The 26,131-nt window shown below is 39.9% G+C and overlaps 1 protein-coding gene across 4 annotated transcripts in view; it reads left to right on the forward strand.

Annotated features, from left to right (window-relative positions):
• Positions 1 to 26,131, forward strand: part of gbf1 (golgi brefeldin A resistant guanine nucleotide exchange factor 1) — a 121,537-nt gene that overhangs the window by 68,352 nt on the left and 27,054 nt on the right. For all 4 annotated transcript variants that reach the window (XM_026308489.1, XM_026308492.1, XM_026308491.1 and 1 more), the window contains 12 exons: positions 2,424 to 2,555; positions 11,122 to 11,240; positions 11,458 to 11,566; positions 14,222 to 14,282; positions 17,651 to 17,705; positions 20,096 to 20,243; positions 20,407 to 20,618; positions 20,720 to 20,888; positions 21,173 to 21,384; positions 22,864 to 22,962; positions 23,095 to 23,289; positions 25,772 to 25,961. In XM_026308489.1, coding sequence (XP_026164274.1) covers positions 2,424 to 2,555; positions 11,122 to 11,240; positions 11,458 to 11,566; positions 14,222 to 14,282; positions 17,651 to 17,705; positions 20,096 to 20,243; positions 20,407 to 20,618; positions 20,720 to 20,888; positions 21,173 to 21,384; positions 22,864 to 22,962; positions 23,095 to 23,289; positions 25,772 to 25,961 — 1,701 coding nt within the window. The remainder of the gene's footprint in view (positions 1 to 2,423; positions 2,556 to 11,121; positions 11,241 to 11,457; positions 11,567 to 14,221; positions 14,283 to 17,650; positions 17,706 to 20,095; positions 20,244 to 20,406; positions 20,619 to 20,719; positions 20,889 to 21,172; positions 21,385 to 22,863; positions 22,963 to 23,094; positions 23,290 to 25,771; positions 25,962 to 26,131) is intronic.

The following is a 26,131-nucleotide window of genomic DNA, read 5'->3' on the forward strand; positions in this document are numbered from 1 at the left end:
TCTGTGAGAAACATATAAATATAACATTTAAAGTCCAATATACGTGACGAGAAGAATTCGTTCAGAAGAAATGTTGTTTGCTAGGGATCTAGCATTCAGAAGACCAAGGCAAGCATGAAATTCTCGCACCCCAGTGGAGAGCAGCATCCCAGCTCCTGGAGGCATCCAAAATCCACACCGTGGCAGCGTCTCCAGCAGCACATAGTACACACTTGGAGCGGGGAATCAGGCAGGATTCAATGAAGTCTGAGTGGTCACTGAAATGCAGGTTATCCAAAAGAACAGAGGCAGGGATTATACCCCCAGTAAGCCCTGAATCTCACCGAAGAGCCTTTCTGCTTTCCACGCTTTCTGAGGCCCTTCTTCTACGGTGTGACAGGTGAGCGCCACAGGTAGCCCGGAACCGAGGTTTGAATTTTTATCTTCAAAAATATGCTTTAACCACAACCTTTGAGATGTTCTTATAATGAGAAGTGCTTGGAGATCACAAATGATTAGACCAGAAACATTTTGGCAGCAAACAATACCACAACGATCATTACACATCACGTCTGCACCAAATTTCATGGCAGTCCATTAACTATTGAAGAGACAATTCACTTTGAACCAGAAATGTAAACTTTAAAGTAGTGTTCAAGGAAAAGACTGTGGCAGTTGTGGCATTTTACAGTGATAGTGCTGGCACATTTACCATTTGATTTTTGTAGTAAATCTTAGAAAAACTGAGTTTTCATGTAAGACAGAAGTAGACAAAGGAGGCATCTTGTTTTTTGGGCAGCTGATTTTACGTAGTTGACCATGTTCATCAGCAGATACAGGATATAAATTTGTGATCTTTACCACTGTGTGTCCTTGTATTTTTGAACTTTGGAATGAGCCTGGCTAATTGTATCAAGTCATTATGCTAAGCTGTGCTAACCAGGTCTGTACTTAATGAACAAATTTTAATTGCTCACCTCTCTATTAAAATGCCACATAGTTATTCTGAAGGGAGAAAATGTTAAATGTTACACTACTTACTACTTACAAAATGACAGGAGGATGGTGGCCAAGCTAACTTCCCTGCTGGAGAATGACTCTCACCCCATGCATGAGACTGTGGTAGCACTGGGCAGCTCTGTCAGGGACAGACTGCTCAATCCCAAATGTGTGACGGAGTGCTATGACAGGTCCTTCTTTCAAGCTGCTATCAGACTGTACAACCAGCACTGCTCCTAGCAGACCCCCAGCTGACCTCATCAACTATAGACTGTAAACATCCTGTAAAAACCTGTAAATATTTAACATACCACGGTGCAATAGTGGCTGTTTAGACTTTGTATATGTTTTTAAAATTTTTATTGTAAATACCCTGTTTTTAATTTTTTTTCTATTTTGCTGTTAGTATTTTTATTTCTTGTGTCTGTGACGATTTATTTGTCCCGATTTATTTGAAATGAAGGTTCTTCTTATCTTAGGGTCTTTTCTTTCTTCTGATCTCTGTCCTGCTGCCTTTAACTTTCAAACATTCCTCCTACTGTCTTTACTTCTGTGTTTTTTCTCTCAAGCAACAGAGAGGTTGCAGCCTTCTGTGATGTTAATACTTCATTCATCTCAAGGGCAACAGTGCTGTTTACACATTCTGTGATATAGAGTGGAGGGGAAAAGTACATGAAACTCCATGAAGCTTTTGTGCAGCTTTGCCATGAGATGCAGAGGAGCAATGGGGACATTTGAAAGTACAAAGGCACAGGTTTTTGTGTTAAATCTTTAAGAGAGAATTTTATATTTCATTTTGTCATATCTGTTATATTATTAGTGAAATATTTTGTTGAAATATTTTCCCTTGAGAAAATTATTATGATTAGATTAAAGTTGTCTCTGCTTTCTGCCTTCTTAGTGAAATAATGTGGGTCTGGATTCCCTGCCTTAGGGTGTCTCTTCCTCCGGCTTCAAATGAGCCGGGCCAATCACAGCCAACTATCTGCAATGGGGCAGGCTTTATGTGTGACTTGGTCCCAAATCCACAAATCTTTCAACAACTGGCTTTTGCTGTTTACTCCGTTCAAAAATATGCACAGAACTGGTGATCACACCACAGTTATTCACTAGCCTCTCTACTCTACCGCACACCATCCACTGGTGTCACTGTCGCTTTGCTCACGTCATATCGTTAGTTTCTCTGATTGGTTTATTCTGCATCTATTGACCTGCTCCCTGGAAATTGATCTCAACCAATAAGATTCCAGACTCTTTGTATAGAATAGAAAAAGAGTTAGTCTGGCTGGCCAGGCTATATCTGACATGGTAGTAAATTTTATATATAATATTTCAATTTTGAAAATTATTATGCTGGTAAATAAGTATAAGTAAACTGATATTTCTCCAATTTCTGCAATTATGTTTTGTGTGACTGACTGTTGTGTCTGTTTCTCCTTCTTCAGAACTGTCAGATGTTGAACCCAACATTTTCCTGAGACCCTTCCTAGAAGTGGTCCGTTCTGAAGATACCACTGGACCAATCACAGGCCTTGCTCTTACCTCTGTCAACAAGTTCCTTTCCTATGGCCTTATAGGTGAGAAATTTATCCATTAGAATCTAGACATCTAGGCTTTCACCTTTTGGTGGATTACTTTATGCAATATATTTGCAGTATTAGTTATGAATTCATCATCATCATCATCATCATCATCATTTTTGCACATGTACACCCTAGCGACTGGGATGCAAAATATGTCTAGCCAGAGACAGACTCCACTGACTCTCTCTCAACTACCTCTAGCTGCTCTGATTAATGTTACAGAAGCAGCATGAATTTGCAAACTCATTAGCAAGTTAGCTGCTAGTAGTCTTTACTACTATAGATGTTATTTGCTAATGTACCACAAAGGTTACCTAATTAAAAAAATATTGTTTTTACCTTAGTGATTTTTAGTGGGATGTCAAACAAGTTAACCCACCTAACAAACAGAGAGCAACCTGTGACCTAAGAATTACTTTGTATAACATTAAGGTATACCATTGTGCCACTAGAATCTCTGGTAAATGCCATGTGAATTTTAATTTTGCCTTATTCAGACTTAAATAATAACATTTAAAAAAACACCAATAAATTGAAGCTATGTTTTAGACGCTGTTGCTCATGGTCTAATCAGTCAAGAATAGGGATGGGAATTGAGAAGATTTTAAGGATACCAATACCATTATCTATTTTTTTTTATTCAATTCTTTATTGATTCCCTTATTAATTTGTGTTTTCTGTGTTAAGAAACAGTATGCAGGTTTTAAAGCATCAGTATTTTGTTATCTCAGATTCTGGAACTAAATATATCAAGTAAACTCAGTTAAAACATCACTTGTAATATTAATCCCACTGAGTTTACAGTTTTTGTAAACATTGTATTTTTTATTATTTTGTTGATTAGTTTTACCATGGATTTCATAATGCAATTCTGCTCATTACTGTTGTATTTTCATTTATGTGAAACCTCTACTTAACAGACACCCTTCACCCATTTGTTACAATATTGTTGTTCTGTTGGACTTCTAGGCCATAGTTTACCTTGTTCCAGGTGTTCCAGTAGACTCTGTGTGCTCTTTGTAAACAATGTGTTTCCAGAGTGCAAGTGAGCAGGCGCCCAGTATTAGGCACAAACGCAACTCTCACAAGAGGCACTATATGACACACACGCAGCATGCTATATTTAGTCATAGGCTGCCCTCTTCTAAAATTGAATATTTATACTGTATTTGATGTATTCTTAGTCAAATAAACATCTAGTAAGCCTGCTGTGTCATGCTAATGTTAATAACATAGGACATTTACCCTCATTACAACAGGTGCTGTTGGGTTGTTAAATGGTGGCAATCGTGCACATATCGCGTCAAAAGATGTCTCAACATTTTGCAGGTGTTTTGATTATTTGATTATTTACAGCAAGTGGCACCATTGTCATATTTCTTTGTGACATGACACCATGCTATGTACCACTTATTTCTTTCTGCCATGACACTTTCTTGTTTCAAGTTTCCATTAGTGGAACTGCAAAGTTTGTGGTAATGATGCACTCACAACTGTGTGCTTTGATAAAAGGAGTTGAAAAACAAGGAAGTGTATGTTTCCAATGATTTGGAAAATTTGGAACCAGTTCTAAACTGAAACTGGGTTTTGATTCCCATCCCCAGTCAAGGAATGGCTGGAATGGTCTATTCCAGGGATGCCCGACCCATGTCAGCTTCTAATTGACCAAACACAACTGATCCAGGTAATCAGCAGTGGATAGGGCAGGGATAGTTTGAAAACAAGCAGTGGCCCTTGATGACCATGGCCACCCCTGGTCTATTCCCATTACTGTTGCAGAAGCTCACTTGTGCTGGCATACTGTCAGGACTGCCCATCCCCATTAACCTCATCATTGAAATATGGACCAGTCTGGCAGTTGTTTTAAGTGTGAAATAAGCATGCATCCCCAGATGTTAGTCTGAATAGAAGCAGAGTCAGTGTTACAGTGTTGTCAAAACAGCTGCAGCAATTGCTATAAACTAAGTAAGGATGCTACTGGGAATGTACCTTGCATTCCTGGATCTGTGAAATAGTTTGTATTTTTTTTTTTTTTGAGCATCAGTAGATGATAGGAATTCATGTAGGCTGACTGATAAAAAAAAAATTATCGCAAAATAACTTTTCATTGATTAAAATTGTAAGACCTGGATGATAGAACTCATTCCATCCATATTTTGACAGACAATGCAAACAGCCAATGATAATAAGGATAGTGCCTCACTGAACCAATCATGTGACTGGAATAGAGTTACAGTCACGTCAGGTTAGGTTGACACACACAGCACACAGTGTAGCAAAAGCAGCGGTCAGCAGCACAAGTGCTAATGTTTAGGCTATGGCAGCTGTGCATACCAGGATGTCAGGAATTGGAGTGCAGTAAAAGAAAATTATGGCTGAAAATGTTAACAAAAACTTGAGTGATTTATTTGGAATTGACCAAAGAATTTTGTTGTCCATTTTGATTGTGTTCTCTTGTGACACTTTTGATTGGTCAGAATTAAGATTTTGTTTATTATTGTTTTACATAATATTTGTCATGTTCTGTTTCCCAGATAATACATAATATTTAAACCAAACTTAAACTTATATCTTCATGTGTGTGGTGTAATAAGCTATCTTTAAGCTTGACAGAAATAGTGAAAACATTTCTGATAAGATTTTTTTTCCCATATCACACAGCCCTATGTGGATGTAACATTCTCTGGAACCGTTGAGGATTTGTGTATGTTCATTTAAACTTAAGGTCGGTAGTTCATACTTTCCAAGTTGACACTTAGGTGCGTCAGACCTTAAGCTAAGAGGAACGTCTACCTAGATCATCCCTCATATCAGTGTGTGAGTCCCAGGGCCACTGTCTGTTATTTCAGACCTGACACCAACTCCCTTAAATCCCCACCATCCCCATTTTTGTGGTTTCAGCTATGAGTAGGTCACAATGAATGTGAGTTAAAATAGTATTTATTATCTTCCCATAATGATAGTTCAAGGTAAATAAGCAAATTATTACATATTCAAGTAACATCAACATTTATTATACACATTCAGACAATAAAACTACATCTCCAAACCTGATTTTGCTTTTAAGATAGCTGACGTTGAGTGTTAAAAGGACAGAAATTACAGGCAACAGTGGTGTTGTCAATTATCGCCATCTACTGGCTAAGATGTAATACAGTAATTTGACATTGTATTTGATGACAATGTTAAGTGCCTATCTGATTTCAGTTTTATGTAACATTAGATTTTCACATTCTCTCATTTTAACATCTATTTGTTTTATCTACCCACAATAAGGGTCATGTCAGATTTACACAGATACACTGTCATCTATGTCTAAATCTTCAGTTAGTCAATGTGAATATTGTCTTCCCTTCACTGGTTCACCCTGAAAATTTTGTGCCTTTGTCATGTCTGCATGTCCCAGGCACCAGCTGGACCACCTTCTTTGTTTTGTTTGTTTGTTTGTTTTTTAAGCTTGCCTATGATCCAAAAAAAGAAAGGTCTCCCATAGACACATTTTACTAACCCATTTCTTTTAATGTAAAGGTAATTCTTTAGTCTGTGGGCTGAGGTCTACTGGTATGTATAGGGCAGCAAACTAAGCTGTCATAATAAAGTTAGCCAAATCTCTGCACTATTCTGTCGTTATCCACTGCCCATTTCCTCCTCCATTCTCAATGTGTTCCTACTGCTCAGCAGAACCAGCAAAGCCCCTCGCTGTGCTGCTAGCAGCTGCATGGTCACTAGCCCACATAGGGCTGAAACCAAGGCTCAGCTAAGGCTTAAGCTGCAGCCACTGCCAGAAGAGATGAGCTTAGAGAACAGATGTAGCCTGGCTATGACTTAATAAATTATTACTGTTATAATACAAAAGTACATAATTATCATGAGCAGCAGCTCTCAAACAAACTCAGCATACAGAAAATCCAACAAAAACATCCCACACAACATATTCAAGAGAAAAAAAGACTTCACTCCAATTGTAAAATTAAGTTTGCTGAATTTAAGTTTATATTGAAATAACAGAAAATGTAAACATAAACAAGGATGAAAATAGAGAAAAATCAAAAAAATATGAAGAAAGGTAAATGAGCAAAAACAGCATTGAATTAAGGTGGAACTTTACCAGTTTTATACATAAAATGTTCTGATAGGAGTTTTGCTTAGTCTGTTTAAATACTAGAATAATGTCTTTTGCAGTTCTGGAGGAGCTTTTAAAAATCTGAAAAAATAACCCACTGAAGTCCTCTGGATTATCAGGGCCTTTATTTAATCCTCTTGCAGGTCATGTAACTTTACTGAGTAGTTGGAGTACCTGTCTAATCTAAATTAAAAATGGATAATAATAATAATAAAACACACACAGCTTCTTCCATTGGTTCCATTGTATTTAGTTTGTCTGACCAGCGCATTTCAAGTTTTGGGAGGTGTCTACCACACATCTGTAATAACCTGCTTAAAACGAGCATATCATAAAGAATATTTATTCCTTCATGTCTCATATTCTTTGGTGTATTATTTTTGGACAAGGTAATGTCAAAAACGCAACACAAAAATCTCTTAAATAAATGAATGCCTGTGTTTATAGTAGTGTACACTGACTGTATAGCTGAAGCTGAGAGCAGACCAGGCTAGTTGAAAGGTGATCTTGTGCTATTCATGAGATGAACAGGTGAACAAACTAATTTTCTTCTCTACCCATGGAACAAGCAGCAGTCCCTTTGTTTGGTTTCTAAAGATGTATTGGCCCTTATGCAGAATGCAGCTCAAGAGCTTTTTGTGTGTTACTCTCTTAAAAAGGTGCTGTTCTTCCCTTTCTGCTACCTCTCACTCACGCCATGTCTTTGATTTTTGTGACTGGAGTTTGATATACTTAAACTGCTTTATGTGGCAGCTGATTCAACCCCCTATTGACTTTGCCCACATACCCTCAAGCACATACACACATATTGAGCCTCTCCTTTCATCAGTGTTATTTTAACAAAGTCCCCCAACCCCTCCTTTGGACACAGCTCGTGTAACCTTTGTGCCAAGAGAAGGATTAGTGTTTTATGTCACTTATGACATTCTGCTGGATACCCCTGTGTCTCCAGTTTCTGTGTCTGGACATTTGATGTTTTCAGCACAACTTTATGCTTAGTGCCTCCCTTGCTTCTGTAGTGATATTGGAGTTGTGCTGTTTTTAATGGGTTGAACTGTACAGACAGTGAACCAGTTCTCAGCCAACAACTAACTTCTCTGAAGTCTGCACTCCAGTTCTTTGTGAAAGCCATCAATTACTTAAATGTCCCAAACATTTATTAAGTGGGTAGCGTCTTAAATGTGATGGAAAATGAAATCAGGCTGGCTCCAGGCATATAGCTGGCCAGCCACTCAGGTTTCAAAAACATTGGTTCCTATTGCTCTGACAGCCAGTTTGTCTCAGCCCACCTCCAACAAAAGACCACATTTGGTCATTAGGTCCCAGGATTTGAAGGACAATGTGGATGGTTTACTGACCTTTATTACCCTCACTTCTTAGATATTATATTTAACTTAGCCTACTCTTATATTTGGCACAGAATGGGTTTAATTGCAAAAAGTTGCAAGAAATTCAGAATGTCAAAAATTCAATTTAACCACTTGCGTTGTGTGTTTCCCAATGCAGTACAGCTAGGGGTAGGTATACTCTCTTTTATGTTTTTACTGACTTTTGATGGTGGAAATGTGTAGCCTACCAATGTCCTAACGTGACAAGTATTTCCCAGCACTTGCAGCACTTGGTGAACCAGGGATTTGTTGGGTTTCCATGTAAAGTGCTATGAGATGATTATATTGTGATTTGGCACTATCCAAATAAACTTTATTGAATTAAATTGAATTGAACTGAATTATCACCCTGATGCGGAATATATTATTATCTAGGTATTTATTACTTTATTATCTAGGTATAACTACTACGTATATCAACTAGGTATAACTTATATCTAGGTATAACGAATACCTATATTATTACGTATTATCTAGGTATAACTAATACCTAGATAATAAAATAAAAGAAGCTACTGGATCAAAGAGTAAGGTAGGTGAAAAATAAAAATTAAAAATAAAACAATATTAAAATAATAAAATAATTTTAAAAAAATCTTCACGATCAAGACAGTGTGAAATTTATTTATCTTATTGTATAGTCTACACAGGAATGCATTGTAGACTGTATCTTACATTCTACATCTGTGGCAGTTTGTTAATATTTGCAGCTGATACTACATTTATTCAGAGAAGATTCTCAATTAAGTTAAGAGTTTGGGCAGCAAATAAGAAAAGTGCTTAAAACATATTCACAAGTCCCCAGTTAGTCTTTCTACTTTTTTTTTTTTTTTTTTTAACTCAAGTAAGTATCCGACGTGGGAAGCTGCAGGAGACTTGTCAAGCTCAGACAGCAGGGGTTGCACACTCTGCTCCTGTCTATACCTCTTGTGAATGTCCACCACTACCTGGAAAATCAGATGGATGAGCTGTTGCTTTTCAACAACTAAAAGCTCAGACTTTGGCAGATCCACTGCCCTCTACTTCACTGAAACCTGAGAGATATCACAGTGTTGAAACATTCATGCAGTCTTCACTTGGATACCCTCTTCATAAACCATTTTGTTTGCCGCGGGAGTCTGCCCCGTTTGTTCGGTGTTTACATCCCACTTCAGGCCTGCGTCAACGACTGAAACAACAACTGGCTGAGAATGTAACGAATGTAGAGATACAACACCCAGCCTCCCTGTTTATCATTCTAGGGGTTTTTAACAGAGCAAACTTAACCCACAAACTTCCCAAATAAAGACAGTACATTAAATGTCCTACCAGGGACACAAACACACTGGACCACAGTTTTAAAGGACGCTTATTGCCCTATTGTTCTCAGTGCTGCCTTAGGACTCTCTGATCACTGTCTGCTTCATCTCATCCTGACCTATAGGCAGAAGTTAAAATCTTCTAAGCCTGTGATAAGGACTGTGAAGAAATGGACAGCCGAGTCCAAGCTGGAGTTACAGGCCTGCTTTGACTGCACCGATTGGAGTGTCTTTGAAATTGCAGTCACGGACCTCAACAAACTCACTGAGACTGTGACATCTTACATCAGCTTTTGTGAGGACGTTTGTGCAGACCAAGATGTTCCGTGCATACAGCAGCAATAAACCATGGTTCACACCCGACCTCAGAAAACTGTGTAAGGCCAAGGAGGAGGCCTACAGAAGTGAGGACTGGGCTCTGTTCAAGCAGGCCAGGAACAAGCTGACAGAGGAGATCAGGGTAGCTAAGAAGAGATACAATGAAAAGTTAAGATCCAGCTTCTCAGCCAGAGACTCTGTGAGTGTGTGTGAGACTGTGTGTTTGGAGACGGTTGCAGCAGATTACTAACTACAGGAGACCATCCCCTACACTGACGAAAACTTTAGACTGGCAGACAACCTGCATAGCTTCTATTGCAGGTTTGAAAAGAGTCCCATCACACCTCTCACCCATGTGAATGGACTGCCTTCAATCAATCTTTAGAGCTATGTGAAGTGCCCTCCTGTTTTAAACTTTCCACTGTCATCCCAGTCCCCAAGAAGCCCTCCATGACAGGATTAAATGACTACCGGCCTGTTGCCCTCATCTCGACTCCCCAGGGACCTATGCAAGGATCCTCTTTGGGGACTTCAGCTTGGTGTTCAGTACCATCATCCCTGAAATCCCCCACCAGAAGCTCAATAGAGACTCTACTTCCTGTGGCAGCTCAGGAAGTTTATCCTACCACAGGAGCTGCTGGTCACCTTCTACACTGCTATCATACAGTCTGTCCTCTGCACGTCAGTCAGTGTCTGGTTTGGATTGGCCACCAAACTACACAGGAACAGACTGCAATGGACAATCCGGTCTGCAGAGAGGATAATCTGGGCCAATCTTCCGTCCATCCAAGACCTGTACCAGTCCATGGTCAGGAAACGGGGAAGGAGCATTTCTGCAGACTCCTCACATCCTGGACACAAACTGTTTAGAGCTCCCTCCTTTTTCTTATATTTTATTTTATGTTTTACTTTCTTTTAATCTCACATCTTACCTTTTAAAAAAAGCTTTGTTTTATTTTTTAGCTTTGTAAATTCACACCTAGTAAATTGAGTCACCCTGCAGGAGACTCCTCCCATTAGGAGAGAAATGTTACATTACAGGATAAGGGTGGTCACTGTGAAAAACTTTGTATTAATTAGCAATAACCTGCCACTCTTAAGGAACTAGTGGACAACAAAATGATCCCCCACTGCATAACGTAGGGGTCAAGCATTCAGGGTTGTCCTTTAATTTGTCACCCGTATGTATGTGTAGGTGGCCACTGTCTGTATTACAGACTTTAAGGCAGTTGTTGACATTGACATGATTGGTTTCAAACACAAATGATTTGTCTATATTCAATATGCATTAATCAATCTCAGCTCTGAGACCTCAGCTGCCCTCACTATCATGACTTCCTCTCAGTATTTTTTTCTTATAAAAGATATATCAAACTAATGATGGATCCTTTGGAGTTAGATTTAAACTGCATGTTTGTTTCTCTCGTTTGCAGATGCTAATCATGAAGCGGCAGCAGAGGCCATTGAGAACATGGCAGATGCAGTCACACATGCTAGATTTGTGGGAACAGACCCTGCCAGTGATGAAGTTGTCCTTATGAAAATTTTACAGGTACATTTTTACCAATAGACTATAGTATTCTATAGTGATGAACTGGAAAAATGGGGTTCATGTGTATGTCTTGGTCCCTATACAAATAAGTCCAGTACAGATCAGCGGTCCATTTCCAGGATATGAGCATTTTCGAATTTGTCATCTTAAAAATTTGTAACATGAATTAAACTCACAAGACACTGTATTTTAATGTAATTGCACTGTACTGTTTCAGGTCCTGAGAACTCTGCTGCTTACACCAGTTGGAGCTCATTTGACCAATGAGTCTGTCTGTGAGATCATGCAGTCCTGCTTCAGGATTTGCTTTGAGATGCGCCTGAGTGGTGAGTCATATCAAACACTCATTCTCACACGCATATTTATATGTGTAGAGATTGAGATTGAGATAGATATCTATAGGTATAGTATGAGGAAGACACGCTGTGCTCTTCTGAACTGAGAACTCTGATGTTGTTCCTGGGATCTGTTGGAGCCACTCTCCCAGTTTGGGGCTCGAAGCCCAGAGGGTGCTGATTACCATGGGGACCACTGTTGCCTTCACCTTCCACATCTTTTCTAGCTCTTCTTTCAGCCCTTGGTATTTCTCAAGCTTCTCATGTTCCTTCTTTCTGATGTTGCTATCAGTTGGGATTGCTACATCTATCGCTACAGCTTTCTTCTGGTGTTTGTCCACCACTACTATGTCCGGTTGGTTAGCAATCAATTTGTCAGCCTGTATCTGGAAGTCCCACAGGATCTTAGCTTGGTCATTCTCCACCACCTTTGGAGGTGTGTCCCATTTTGTTGTTCCTGTACACTATGCCACTTGATTATTGCGTTTCTTGTATGCCCTGCCTGCTAGCATCTTACAACCTGCTCTTATTTGCTGGATTGTCTCAGGGGCATCTTTGCCTTTGTCCTACCTGGTGTGGTAGACCCCGGCCTCTATCGATCTTGTGCTCAGGGCCTGTTCTTGTGCTGCTACGATCAGTGCCTCTGTGTTGTCTTTCAGTCCAGCTTTTTCCAGCCACCGGTCGCTCTTCATCCTCTGCATCGGGCTTCTGTTGCCTGAGATATTCACTAAGTATTCCATCGCTTGGGGCCATCTTCCTGATGTACTCATGGATCTTGGCTGTTTCATCTTGGATGGTGGCTCTGACGCTCACCAGTCCCCGGCCTCCTTCCTTCCTCTTAGCGTACAGTCTCAGGATGCTGGATTTGGGGTGAAGTCCTCCATGCATTGTGAAGAGCTTCCTTGTCTTGACATCCGTCGCTTCTATGTCCTCTTTTGGCCAGCTTATTATGCCAGCGGGGTATATGATGACCGGCAGGGCGTAGGTGTTGATGGCTTGGACCTTGTTCTTCCCATTTAGCTGACTTCTTAGGACTTGCCTTACTCTCTGTAGGTATTTGGCTGTGGCTGCTTTCCTTGCGGCTTCTTCTTGGTTCCCATTTGCCTGTGGGATTCCAAGGTACTTGTAGCTCCCCTCAACATCTGCTATGCTGCCTTCTGGGAGTTCAACTCCTCCTTCAGTCCTGACAACCTTCCCTCTCTTTGTTATCATTCGACCACACTTGTCCAGTCCGAATGACATTCCAATGTCGTTGCTGTATATCCTGGTGGTGTGGATCAGTGAGTCGATGTCTCGCTCAGTCCTGGCTTACAGCTTGATATCATCCATGTACAGGAGGTGGCTGATGGTTGCCCCATTTCGCAGTCGGTATCCGAAGCTCGTCTTAGTGATGATCTGGCTGAGGGGGTTCAGGCCTATGCAGAACAGCAGCGGGGACAGAGCATCTCCTTGGTAGATGCCGCACTTGATGGAGACTTGTGCTATCGGCTTGAGGTTGGCTACTAGGGTTGTTTTCCACAGTCCCATTGAGTTCCTTATGAAGGTTCTTAGAGTCCTATTGATGTTGTACAGCTCCAGGCATTCCAGGATCCATGTGTGAGGCATTGAGTCGTAGGCTTTCTTGTAGTCAATCCAGGCGGTGCACAGGTTGGTCTGCCTGGTCTTACAGTCTCGAGCGACCGCTTTATCCACCGGCAGTTGATGTTTTGCTCCCCTAGTGTCCTTACCCATTCCTTTCTGGGCCCCGCCCATATATATATATATATATATATATATATATATTTCCCGTCTCACCCCTATGGTCCGGGTCCTCTACCAGAGGCCTGGGAGTTTGAGGGTTCTTAGCAGTATCTTAGCTGTTCCTAGCACTGCGCTCTTCTGGACTGAGATCTCTGATGTTGTTCCTGGGATCTGTTGGAGCCACTCTCCCAGTTTGGCGGTCACAGCCCCGAGGGTGCCGATTACCACGGGGACCACTGTTGCCTTCACCTTCCACATCCTTTCTAGCTCTTCTTTAAGCCCTTGGTATTTCTCCAGCTTCTTGTGTTCCTTCTTTCTGATGTTGCTGTCACTTGGGATCGCTACATCTACCACTACGGCTTTCTTCTGTTGTTTGTCCACCACTACTATGTCCGGTTGGTTAGCCATCACCTGTTTGTCGGTCTGTATCTGGAAGTCCCACAGGATCTTAGCTCGGTCATTCTCCCTCACCTTTGGAGGCGTGTCCCATTTTGACCTTGGGACCTCCAGCCCATATATATATATATATATCCCCATAGCCACCATGCTGCAGTCTAAAAGCACAATTGGCGTAATTGACTTTTTAAGTGTCTGTTAATTTGTTCGATGGCATTTTTATCAGTTAGCAAACCGATTTTCTTTATGTTTTAAAATGTAGTGAATACAATGTCCACTTTTATTTTAGAAATGCAGAATAAATAATGTTATTCTTTTTCAATATTTTCTTAAAAATAATCTGAATCGGACTGCATAAACCTTGGCACCTTAGCAGCCTTGTTTTAATGCTCCTTAAAGTCTAAATGTCTCTTTCAGGCCAGGCCTTTCTTATTCTTATTTCTTCTATGCCTTGCTTTTCTTTCTTTGTGTTTGATACTTCTGATGTCTGTTCATCTTCTGTGTTTGCAGAACTTCTCAGGAAATCAGCTGAACATACACTGGTCGACATGGTGCAGTTACTGTTCTCCAGGTAAATGAATGGAACAGCTGTGGATGAAGATGGGTGTTGGGGTAGACGTTTGTCTTCAGTGACATCTAATTGTGTACAGCCCTGAAGTGGTTGGCACTCAGTTTGTTAATGCCAGTTTATATTGATATGTAAAAAAATATTGCTTCTTAAAGGACTGTTTTGTGAGGTGAACTATTCAATCAAAACTATTCTTGTAGGGGAAGAACTGAAATGTGAATGCTACTTTGAGTTGTTTTTTGTCTTTCAATCACTAAGAAGAACTGGAAAGGGCAGTTTCATATACCAAACCTTAAGATGAGGAGCAGGCTGGACTTGTGCTGTTGCTCTACTCAATCACCTTTGGATTATAGATGGGAGGTTTCCTGCATATATCTGTCTCTTAGGCCTTATTATTCCCCTTGAAGCTCATGAATTTCATTTTGCAATGTGCACAGGGTTAATGGGCCACTGATTCACTAATGCCATAACATGATTTCTCCTTTGGCATTTAGCATAAGCACTTCTCTCTCCAAATCACCCCACCCCCCAACATAGACACGCAAACCATTCCTACAAACCACCCCATCCAGATGCATCAGAGTGCCAGTCACATTCAGGCACAGACAAAGGGATAAGCCAATTGAGCTGCACACCATATGATCTGCATATAGATGAAGCTGGTCTCTGCTTCAGTAGAGATGATGCAATCCCCATAAATACTTAGAAGCATATACACACACACACACACACTCAAAGGTGCACACAGAATTAAAACTCAGTGATGCCAGACAAAAGCAGTCAAAAAATCAGCTACTAAACAACTTGTCTTCTTCTTTAAATGAAAAGGAGCACACCTGGAGAACAAGCAGAACTCAAGATAAAGTTATTGTGTGATTTACTGATTTACTTCTCTAAAGGTGTGTGTCTCCACTAACACTGTTTGATGCAGGAATTTGCACAAATAGGTTCCCCCCCACCCCCCCCCCCACAGCGATATCTAGTGTTGGTTTTTGCCAAACCAAATGTCACCATTTACTCACACTCCCTTCACACTTTTTATTACATCCATGTCATATTGCACACATACATATACATCTTATTTTGTTCATTTTCAAGCACAAGTCCCCACATAATGGCAGACTCTGGATAATAAAGATATGAGTAGATCTAGGCTGCATCCCCTCCACCCCTCAGCAGGGAATAATGAGCAGCAGCTCTCTTCAGCTCCTCAGAAGCAGCCTTAGATTGCCTGCTGAAAGTATTAGGCATTTTAATCTGTTGAACCCACAGATCATCCAATAATCGTGCTTGCAAGACAACACTCTATTAACGCTGAGCTGATGTCAGGAGGGGCACTGCTTCTTTTTTCCCATGTGTATGTGTCACTGGGGGGGGACATCTCATTTTCCAGCAAAGCCTTAGAGTCCATAGAAACCTAGTGGCATGCACACACCCTTCTGTGTGATGCCATGAGAACTGCAGCCAGCATTACCTTCAGATGCAGAAATTCACTGCAGTAGTTGAACATGAACAACCAATAAACAAATTTAAAAATTACTGTAGCAGCAGGGTAATCCCAAACCGCTCCTCTGCAGTATTTTCCAGCATGTGTTGGGGAACCCCAGTGCAATTCAGTTTGATTTGATTCAGTTCAGTTCGATTTCAATTTATTTGTGTAGCAACAAATCGCAATACAATTATCTCAAGGCACTTTAAATAGAAACTCAACAAATCCCTTATAAGCAGCACTTGGTGACAGTGGAGAGGAAAAACTCCCTTTAACGGAAGAAAAAACCTACAGCAGAACCAGGCTCAGTTTGGGCAGCCATCTGCCTCGACAGGTTGGGGTGAGTGGATAGAGGAGAGAGAAAAGAACAGTATCAATAAACAACAAATAGACACTGCAGGTTGGTGGGGCAAGTAACTGCACATCAGCAATATACAGCTCCAGGACCAGGGACACCTGGCAGAAGGTACAGAAAGAGAGGGAGAGCACGAACATTTAAAATAAATTAAGAGTAGATGGGATCTGATCACTCAAGCCAGATTCAGGGGTGTGGTAGATGAAAATACAACAGCATCAACATATTTAAGCCAACAATAAACCAAATTAAAAATTGCTGTAATTGCTGATGGTTGGCATTTTCATGTTTGGACTATGTTTGAGGGTTTTTTTTTTTTAAACCTAGCATTTGCGTAATTGGAAATTCATAATTTTGAGTTTCCTGTACTTATGAGGATGATGCCCTGGCTGTTTGCATTGTAGAGATACAGTGCATTCAGAAAGTATTCAAACCCCCTTCACTTTTTTTCAATTCTTTTATGTTGCAGCCTGATACTTTAAACCCCTGAAATTCACAGGGGTTACCTTCCTAGAGCACCTGCGAATTGCGAAAAAATGCAAATTTTGGATGTGGTCAAAAAATAAATGCGTATTTTTATAGTTTAAACCCTAAATATGCCCCTGATATGCTCCCAAAACACTTAAATTTCATTTCAAACTCAGCTTTAATACATTATTAAATACATTAGTGGCCTAAATTAGTAAATTATATTGTTCTTAATAATTTAGCTTTAAAATGTGTGAAAAATTATATATTGCCACGAAAAAAGCCATAAAAAAATTTGAAGGATATTTGAGATCTCTGCAAAATTTCGGGGGTTTCTGCAAACAATTATTAGTTAGGGTCTAAGGAAAAATCTGTAAATGACTGAGGCCGTGAACTCTGAACCACGACTTCAAAGGGGTACACTATATTGCAATTGTATAGCACAAATGTTGCTGGGCTGTCATCGTTGACACGCCTGTGCAACATCTTGTGGTGATCGGGGACAGTACCCCTGGATTGGCAGACCGGGGTGGTGGTCCCTCTTTTTAAGAAGGGGGACCGGAGGGTGTGTTCCAACTACAGAGAGATCACACTCCTTAGCCTCCCTTGGAAGGTCTATGACAGGGTGCTGGAGAGGAGGATCCGGCCGGTGGTTGAACCTCGGATCCAGGAGGAGCAATGTGGTTTTCATCCCGGGTTGATCGATTTACCAGTCAATCTAGTAGTGAGCTCGGAGTAGAGCCACTGCTCACCACATTGAGAGGAGCCAGCTAAGGTGGCTTGAGCATCTGTTCCGGATGCCTCATGGGCACCTCCCTGGGAAGTGTCCAGGGAAAAGGAAGTCTGGGTATTCCTGCTTAGGCTACTGCCCCCGCGATCCGGCCCTGGATAAATGGAAGAAAAATGAATTTTAACAATTGTAGTATCAGGGTGCAACATAACAAAATTGAAAAAGTGATGTGGGTCTGAATACTTTCTGAATACACTGTATGTCTATGGCAGATAATTGTTTTAACCAAAACCAAGTTTCAATAACCAGATATGTCTTCTTTCTTTCAGACTACCCCACTTTAAAGAGGAGGCAAAAAGTTATGTGGGTACCAACATGAAGAAGGTAACTGGACTGAGATCTTAAATGAAGTCATTAATCTGCTTGCTGTCTTTTTTTCTCCATTTTTAAAGTTTTAGTGTTTTTCAATGTCAGTGTGCTGATTTTAGGTTTTTGAACATTCTTTCTATGGTTGTGAAATCTAGTTAATGATGAACTACTGTAGCATCACACAACTATCTGTGAAGCTATCCTATATACCCAGATCAGCAGATTCCTGCATATTGTAATCAGTTGCACTCTAATAGTAATTATTCTTAAAGGTCAAAGGACCTGTAGTTAGTAAACAATGCAATTAAAGACTCCAGTCTATGGTTAATCCTACTTTTGTCAACCTTTTTGTGAAAGTGCCCCTCTAATCTCATTTCTGCCATTTCAGTTCAGTTTTAAGTTTAGTGTCCATGTTTTTGTCTGTCTGTTTTCATTCTCACAGACCCCATCCTGTGTCCAGGATCTCATTTGTGCAGAGCAGTGTAGAAACAGGAAAAAAGAAAGAAGTCAGAATTCTGTAGGGAGGGCATATTTAACTGGCCCACATGATTGGCCCAGTGGCATAGTGAACTAACAGAGGTGGTGTTAGCATGGCTTCTTGGTGGGAGTAAATGAGGTAGTATTGGTTCCTATGGAAATATGTTGGTTTTCAGGCTGCCTTTTTGAGTCATTAAAAATAATCACAGAATATGTAAATCTTAACTCAGATTGTCCCCATTTTATTTTTTATTTGAATTGCTGTCTTATTGTGTTATATGTATAGTATTTATGTGAGCTGGAAGTTGTTGTTCCAGCAGTTGTTGCATTTTGCATGGTCTGTCTGCCCACCCACTCACACTGCTTGTCCGTTAGTTTGCTGCTTAATCTCTGATATGTAGAGACTATAGTGGCTGCATCTGTCTCTCCAAACCATGTGCCCTCTTTGGGTCCCCCACCTGTTAAATCATGCATAAACATGTTTGCTTGCATGTTACTGTATGTGTTGGTCACTGCTGACATGTTTCCCATCACTAATCACGGGTACCTGCCTACTTCCCTTTTCTTCTGAGGCTTACAATATCTTGTGGAAAAACAAACGAGTTCAGGTAAGGAAGGTGACTTCTAGTATTTAGGCTGGAGAATCTCTTCCTGTAACTTTTCCTGCTTATGGCTTCACTAACCTCCACTTCATTCTGTAAACGTTGCTAGAAGATGAACTAGCTAGATTTTTAAAGAACAATTAAGCTGATTCTGGATAGTCTGTTATTTTAGAAAGAGCTCACTGTGACATGTCTGTGCTTGTGAAGAACATATGTCTTAATGAATTTTATTTTCAGTTGAATCGTCTTTTGGGTTTAAACCCTCATGTATATGTTGCAACTGCTGTGTATCATGCCACCCATATGCCTTCACAAGCTATTGCAGGAAATAGCATGCCTTTGTAGTTTTTTAAGATAGATAGATTAAAAGTGTCTGAAACCAAATAAATTAACACAAATACACTGAAACTGAACTTTTTACAATAAATCCACTACACATTGAATCAGATAAGTGGAATTGGCTTTTCTTGGTGTACAGTATTTGTGTGCATGTGCATACTATGCTGTTTTTTGTGGATTGTCTTTTGATATTATCTACTGATTTTAGGCCATAATCACATGGGATGTTTGAACCTCACTCCTTGAGCCAATTCAGTATGTAGTGTCCGTAATGCTGTGGGAGGGAAAATATATGGCTGTTTCCTTGAGATTTATTTCAAAGAGTACTCAACATACTTAGTATTGAACTCCTATAACACTGGCTGCAAGGAAGGAAGATCACAACTAGATACATGTAGATGTGTTTTACTGCATGCATTAATTACATCTCAAAACCTGGCAAAACCTTGATTTGCACATACTAAACCCTTAAACTTAACCACCAACAGTTCATTATCATTTAGATGGTCAGGTGTGTTATATTAGTAATCGTTAATGAAGCCTTGAGCAGAGATAGGGAGTGGTCCGGGAAGTTCACTTTCTTTTATCTTCACACCCCAGATTTTATAATTTTCCAACTTATAGATTGCAGAGCAAACCAATACTGACTGAAGTTAATTAGACTTCACACAACTCTCTCTGGAGCCACTAAAGGTTGTGCACAAGTTTTTTTTTATTTTTTTTATAAGCAGTAGTATTCCCCAGCAACTAAAAGGTTCGATTTGTAAAATTGGTGAAGTTCCTTTTTCAGAATAAGCTCCTCAATGTTTTGATGTTGAAGAAACTTTTAAGCTTTCAGTGGGTTACTGGCTACACTCTGGGCTGTGCCTGAAAAGGGAAAAATATTAAGAGAAATAAAGCATCCAATCTGATCATGGCATTGACCTGTAATGATTAAATGAAATTACTTTGGGGAATCCCCACTTAGTGATCCTCTGTTTTCTGTAGCTCAAGATGCGTGCTGGCGGAATGAGCGAGTCATCCAAATGGAAGAAGCAAAAACGCTCACCAAGACCACCTCGCCATATGGTCCGAAGTCCCTCCTGTCAGATGGAGCCAATTCAGTCCAGTACCCTCAGTAACAACAACCTTTCTGGTAAGAGGTACACAACTGTAATAATGGTCTTGCATTTATATAGGAAATGACCTTACATATTGCTGCTAATTTTTAAGTGATGGATTAGGCAGTATTATGCATTTGTGCATACGGGTGAATGGTGAAATTACACAACTGTATGACTGCATATCTTTCCTGTTAGGTGGCGTTCCATTTATTGAACAAGGCTCGTCCACCTCTAGCCTGTCAACCTCAGAAAGCACTGGTTCATCCATTCCCAGCCCAACAACCACAGACAGTGGGCTGGACACCTGTTCCAAAGCCACCTCCAGGGAAGACCTGTCTGACCTGGAACAGTGTAGCTCATCTTCCACTATACTCCCTGGGACTGGGCCTGGCTCTCCTGATGCACATGTAGGGTTGTTTGCAGTAGAAAATAATCAGTAGAACAGACAATAAGCTCTTATTTACTAATCTGTTCTTTCTCCATAAACATTATACTTATTTGCATCTAGTTTGAGGGGAGACAGGCTGAACCAGCTCAGTCTGCTTCAGTGGAGTCCATCCCTGAGGTTCTAGAGGACAAAGAATCCACTACGGAGCAGTCAGAGAGCACCTCTGTCCATGACATGGACTACGTTAACCCTCGAGGAGTCCGTTTCACACAGTCCACACAAAGAGATGGTAGGGGTACTGATGAATTCTGATTTCTCTTGTACAGTTATTTTTTTTACCTCAAAGTCAGTTTTCTTTGTATTACTACTCTATTCCCTGTTTTTCTAGCATGAAAAAAAATAACACAAAAGGAATAATCCTCAAGAGTCAGTGCTTACAAGTTAATTTTGTGAGCTCCAATGTACAGTTTTCATTACACACTAAGGACAGTTTCTTTTTGTATTAAAAATCTTTTCTCCACAATTATCTTAAATGGTAATTTGGTCTCTGTCCTCTTCTTCCCTTCATTGCAGGAGCCTCCCTCATCCCTTATGGTTTGCCATGTCTAAGGGAGCTTTTTCGTTTCCTTATCTCACTGACCAACCCCCATGACCGCCACAACACTGACGCGATGATGCACATGGGCCTGCAGCTGCTAACTGTAGCACTTGAGTCAGCACACATTGCAAACTGCCAGTCTTTACTAGGACTGGTCAAAGATGAGCTCTGCAGGCATCTTTTCCAGGTAAACTGGAATGTAGTTTTGTCTTTTGTTGAGTTAATACTGGAAATATATTTGTGTGAAATATATTTCAAAGAAACGTCTGTGAACAGAAATCTTGCAGCACTTCTTCAGGCATTACCACTTTGATCTGTTAGACGTGAAACTGAGTGGTCTGATGGAATCCATTAAACTACGCTTTCAGAAAGTAATTAGACCGCTTCGCTTTCTGCACATATTGTTTTGTAAATGTCATTTTAAATCAATTAAATAAAAGACATCCACCATTAGCTTATAATAAAGCTGATAATGACAAAGTGAAAATGGGTTTTTATAAAAATTTGCAAATGTATTAAAAATCTGAATTGAACTAGATCTCTCATTTTTCAAAATATTCCAGCCCTTTGCTGTGGCTCCAAACGTTGCTGATTAGCTGACACTCTGTTGATCCCCTTGCAATTAAAGTCATGTGCCACACCAGCAAGCAAAAATTCACCTGAAAAATAAGTAAAGGTATAGCTTGGAAAAACATACATAATAATAGCAATAATTTTAAAAAACTATACAAACAGGAGAGGAAATAGGTGAGTCAGTATGATGTCAGCGTCAGATGCAGCCAAACATGAATGCACAGAGGAAAAATGACTTATTTATCATTTGTCATCACTGTAAAATGCATATAACTGTTCTGCTATTTACAGTTTGTCATAAAATCCAACTCATTAAGTCCAAGGAAGCTTCTGTATTTTTTAGAGATATAACTATTGCACACCTCAAATTAGAGCAACAGTATTAAGCTAAAGCCTCTAAAGCCTCAAGTATTCTTGAGGCAGTAGCTTCAAAACTTGTGAAATGTGAGGAATTTGGAACCAAAAACATAACAGACACCACAGCTGGTACAGAACTCTTCACAGAGTCTTACAGAAAGGGTTTTGGTCAGGGAGGTGACCAAGAATGGTCACCTTAATAGAGTGTCAGAACTACTCTAGAGAGAACCTGCCAGATAGACAGCAGCTCATCAAGCAGACCTTTAAGGTAGAGTCTAAACAGAAACCACTTTGCTGAACAACATGAAAGGACTTTGACAGCATGAGAGGAAAGATGCTCTGGTCTGATGCGAAAGGGACAGGGAGATGGGTCACAACTGAGGGATTGATGATGAATGCAACTGAAGAGAGGTCCTTCAAGAAAACGGTCTTGGGAGTGTGTGAGACCTGAGACTGGAGCAGCAGCACAATGAAGTCTGCAAGAAACAAGTCACTGACTGTTCTTGAGAGGTCCAGCCAAGGTCCCGACTTTGAGCATCTGTGGAGAGACCTGAAGCACACCATACAATTCAGTGGAACTTCAGGAAATTTGCCAGGAAAAGTGGGATAAACTTCCCAAATTAAGAGTTGACATAGTTTTGTAAATGTTATATTTCAGATTTTTCATGAATAAATTCTATTCAACGTTCTTGTATTAATAGTTTAATGTATCTTTCTGATTTCTGTTGTTTTGTAGTTGCTGAGTGTGGACCGTATGAACCTGTATGCTTCCTCCATCCGAGCTTGTTTCTTGCTTTTTGAAAGCATGAGAGTACATCTGAAGTTTCAACTTGAGGTAATCAGAGTTTTTTTCCATCTGATTATTCATCTTTAGGTTTATTTGTGAAGTGACTGACATATAAAGTTGTTCATAGCAGTCAAAATCCTGAAGACCTAATAATCATCTTCCTGTGTCCTGAATTGGCAGATGTATCTAAAGAAACTAATGGACATCATCACATCAGAGAACATTAAGATGCCTTATGAGATGAAGGAGGTTGCTCTAGAGGCTCTGGTGCAGCTGTGGAGGATCCCCAGCTTTGTCACTGAACTCTATATCAACTATGACTGTGACTTCTACTGCTCCAATCTTTTTGAAGACCTCACCAAACTGCTGTCTAAGGTAATCACCTCTAATGGAATCACTTTAAAGCATATTGAAGATGAAAACTTTAAGACCGAACAGAAATATTTTCCTGTGATTAAAAAAATTTGGTAGAATCAAGAAAGTGATTACTTACCTATGTTTATGTTTTCATTTCTATAAACAAAAATATAGACAAGCAGTTCCACAATCTTGCCTCCTAAACCAAGTGAAGAAAAATATAAATAATATATATATATATATATATATATATATATATATATATATACATACAGTGGGTACGGAAAGTATTCAGACCCCTTTAAATTTTTCACTGTTTGTGTCATTGCAGCCATTTGCCAAAATCAAAAAAGTTCATTTTATTTCTCATTAATGTACACTCAGCACCCCATCTTGACAGAAAAAAACAGAAATGTAGAAATTTTTGCAAATTTATTAAAAAAGAAAAACTGAAATATCACATGGTCATAAGTATTCAGACCCTGTGCTCAGTATTGAGTAGAAGCACCCTTTTGAGCTAGTACAGCCATGAGTCTTCTTGGGAATGATGCAACAAGTTTTTCACATCTGGATTTGGGGATCCTCTGCCATTCTTCCTTGCAGATCCTCTCCAGTTCTGTCAGGTTGGATGGTGAACGTTGGTGGACAGCCATTTTCAGGTCTCTCCAGAGATGCTCAATTGGGTTTAGGTCAGGGCTCTGGCTGGGCCAGTCAAGAACGGTCACAGAGTTGTTCCGAAGCCACTCCTTTGTTATTTTAGCTGTGTGCTTAGGTTCACTGTCCTGTTGAAAGGTGAACCTTCGGCCCAGTCTGAGGTCCTGAGCACTCTGGAAGAGGTTTTCTTCCAGGATATCTCTGTACTTGGCCGCATTCATCTTTCCTTCAATTGCAACCAGTCGTCCTGTCCCTGCAACTGAAAAACACCCCCACAACATGATGCTCCCACCACCATGTTTCACTGTAGGGATTGTATTGGGCAGGTGATGAGCAGTGTCTGGTTTTCTCCACACATACCGCTTAGAATTAACGCCAAAAAGTTCAATCTTGGTCTCATCAGACCAGAGAATCTTATTTCTCATAGTCTGGGAGTCCTTCATGTGTTTTTTGGCAAACTCTATGCGGGCTTTCATGTGTCTTGCACTGAGGAGAGGCTTCCGTCGGGCCACTCTGCCATAAAGCCCCGACTGGTGGAGGGCTGCAGTGATAGTTGACTTTGTGGAACTTTCTCCCATCTCCCTACTGCATCTCTGGAGCTCAGCCACAGTGATCTTTGAGTTCTTCTTTACCTCTCTCACCAAGGCTCTTCTCCCACGATCGCTCAGTTTGGCTGGACGGCCAGGTCTAGGAAGAGTTCTGGTCGTCCCAAACTTCTTCCATTTGAGGATTATGGAGGCCACTGTGCTCTAGGAACCTTCAGTGCTGCAGAAATTCTTTTGTAACCTTGGCCAGATCTGTGCCTTGCCACAATTCTGTCTCTGAGCTCCTTGGGCAGTTCCTTCGACCTCATGATTCTCATTTGCTCTGACAAGCACTGTGAGCTGTAAGGTCTTATATAGACAGGTGTGTTCCTTTCCTAATCAAGTCCAATCAGTTTAATTAAACACAGCTGGACTCCAATGAAGGAGCAGAACCATCTCAAGGAGGATCAGAAGAAATGGACAGCATGTGAGTTAAATATGAGTGTCACTGCAAAGGGTCTGAATACTTATGACCATGTGATATTTCAGTTTTTCTTTTTTAATAAATTTGCAAAAATTTCTACATTTCTGGTTTTTTCTGTCAAGATGGGGTGCTGAGTGTACATTAATGAGAAATAAAATGAACTTTTTTGATTTTGGCAAATGGCTGCAATGACACAAAGAGTGAAAAATTTAAACGGGTCTGAATACTTTCCGTACCCACTGTATATATATATATAATATATATATAAATAAAAAACAAAATAATTACATCTTCCCTAACTATTTTGTGGTATAAAATATAATACAATAATTTTGAGTGGATGAAATGTTTTGTTTACCACTGTATCTCTTGTCTCTTGGTTTGTTTTTGTTTAATATATCATTTTTGAATATCATTTTTGAATGATATTTGCAGTGTTTTTTTTGCAGGCCTTGGAACATCTTAAAAGCATTGCTACTCTGTTGCTAACCCTAGCTACTTCACGGTATCTAGAAAGATCATTGACCAATAATAGAAAAGTGTCAAATGCAGTCACAACTTAAAGTGACTTTAATTTTAATCCAACAATGTTTGACTGACATGATTATAAAAAACATGACTGCATTCATTGTTGAAAACAAAACAAATTCTATTTGATTGCTACACTATTTTTCTTAAGACTTTCACCCTGACCATGATACGACAATAAATGTCATCTATATGACCATGACCACAACCATGTGAAATAATGATTACAATTATTTTTACTATTTAATTATCAGTCATTTTTATTTTAAGATTCTTTTCTTCAAGGAATGTTTTTCCCCCATTCCTACAGAATGCATTCCCAGTGTCAGGGCAGCTCTACACCACACACCTCCTATCGCTGGAGGCTCTACTCACAGTGATTGACAGCACTGAAGCACATTGCCAGGCCAAGGTTCTCAACAGTACTCATCAAGACCAATCATCAGAAGCACTGGCAGAGGGAGAAGGTTTAAACAAAAGCAGAACTGATACTACAGCTGGTATACACAGAAATGCTTTCACTTATTATTAATTTTAATGCTTTTTTGTATTTTTATTAGTCAGAGAGTGAGAAAGGATACAAGTTCCTTGTCTTCAAGCCATACATATATATATATATATATATATATATATATATATATATATATATATATATATATATATATATATA

This window comes from Mastacembelus armatus, chromosome 15, assembly GCF_900324485.2.
Source record: "Mastacembelus armatus chromosome 15, fMasArm1.2, whole genome shotgun sequence".
Lineage (NCBI taxonomy): Eukaryota > Metazoa > Chordata > Actinopteri > Synbranchiformes > Mastacembelidae > Mastacembelus > Mastacembelus armatus.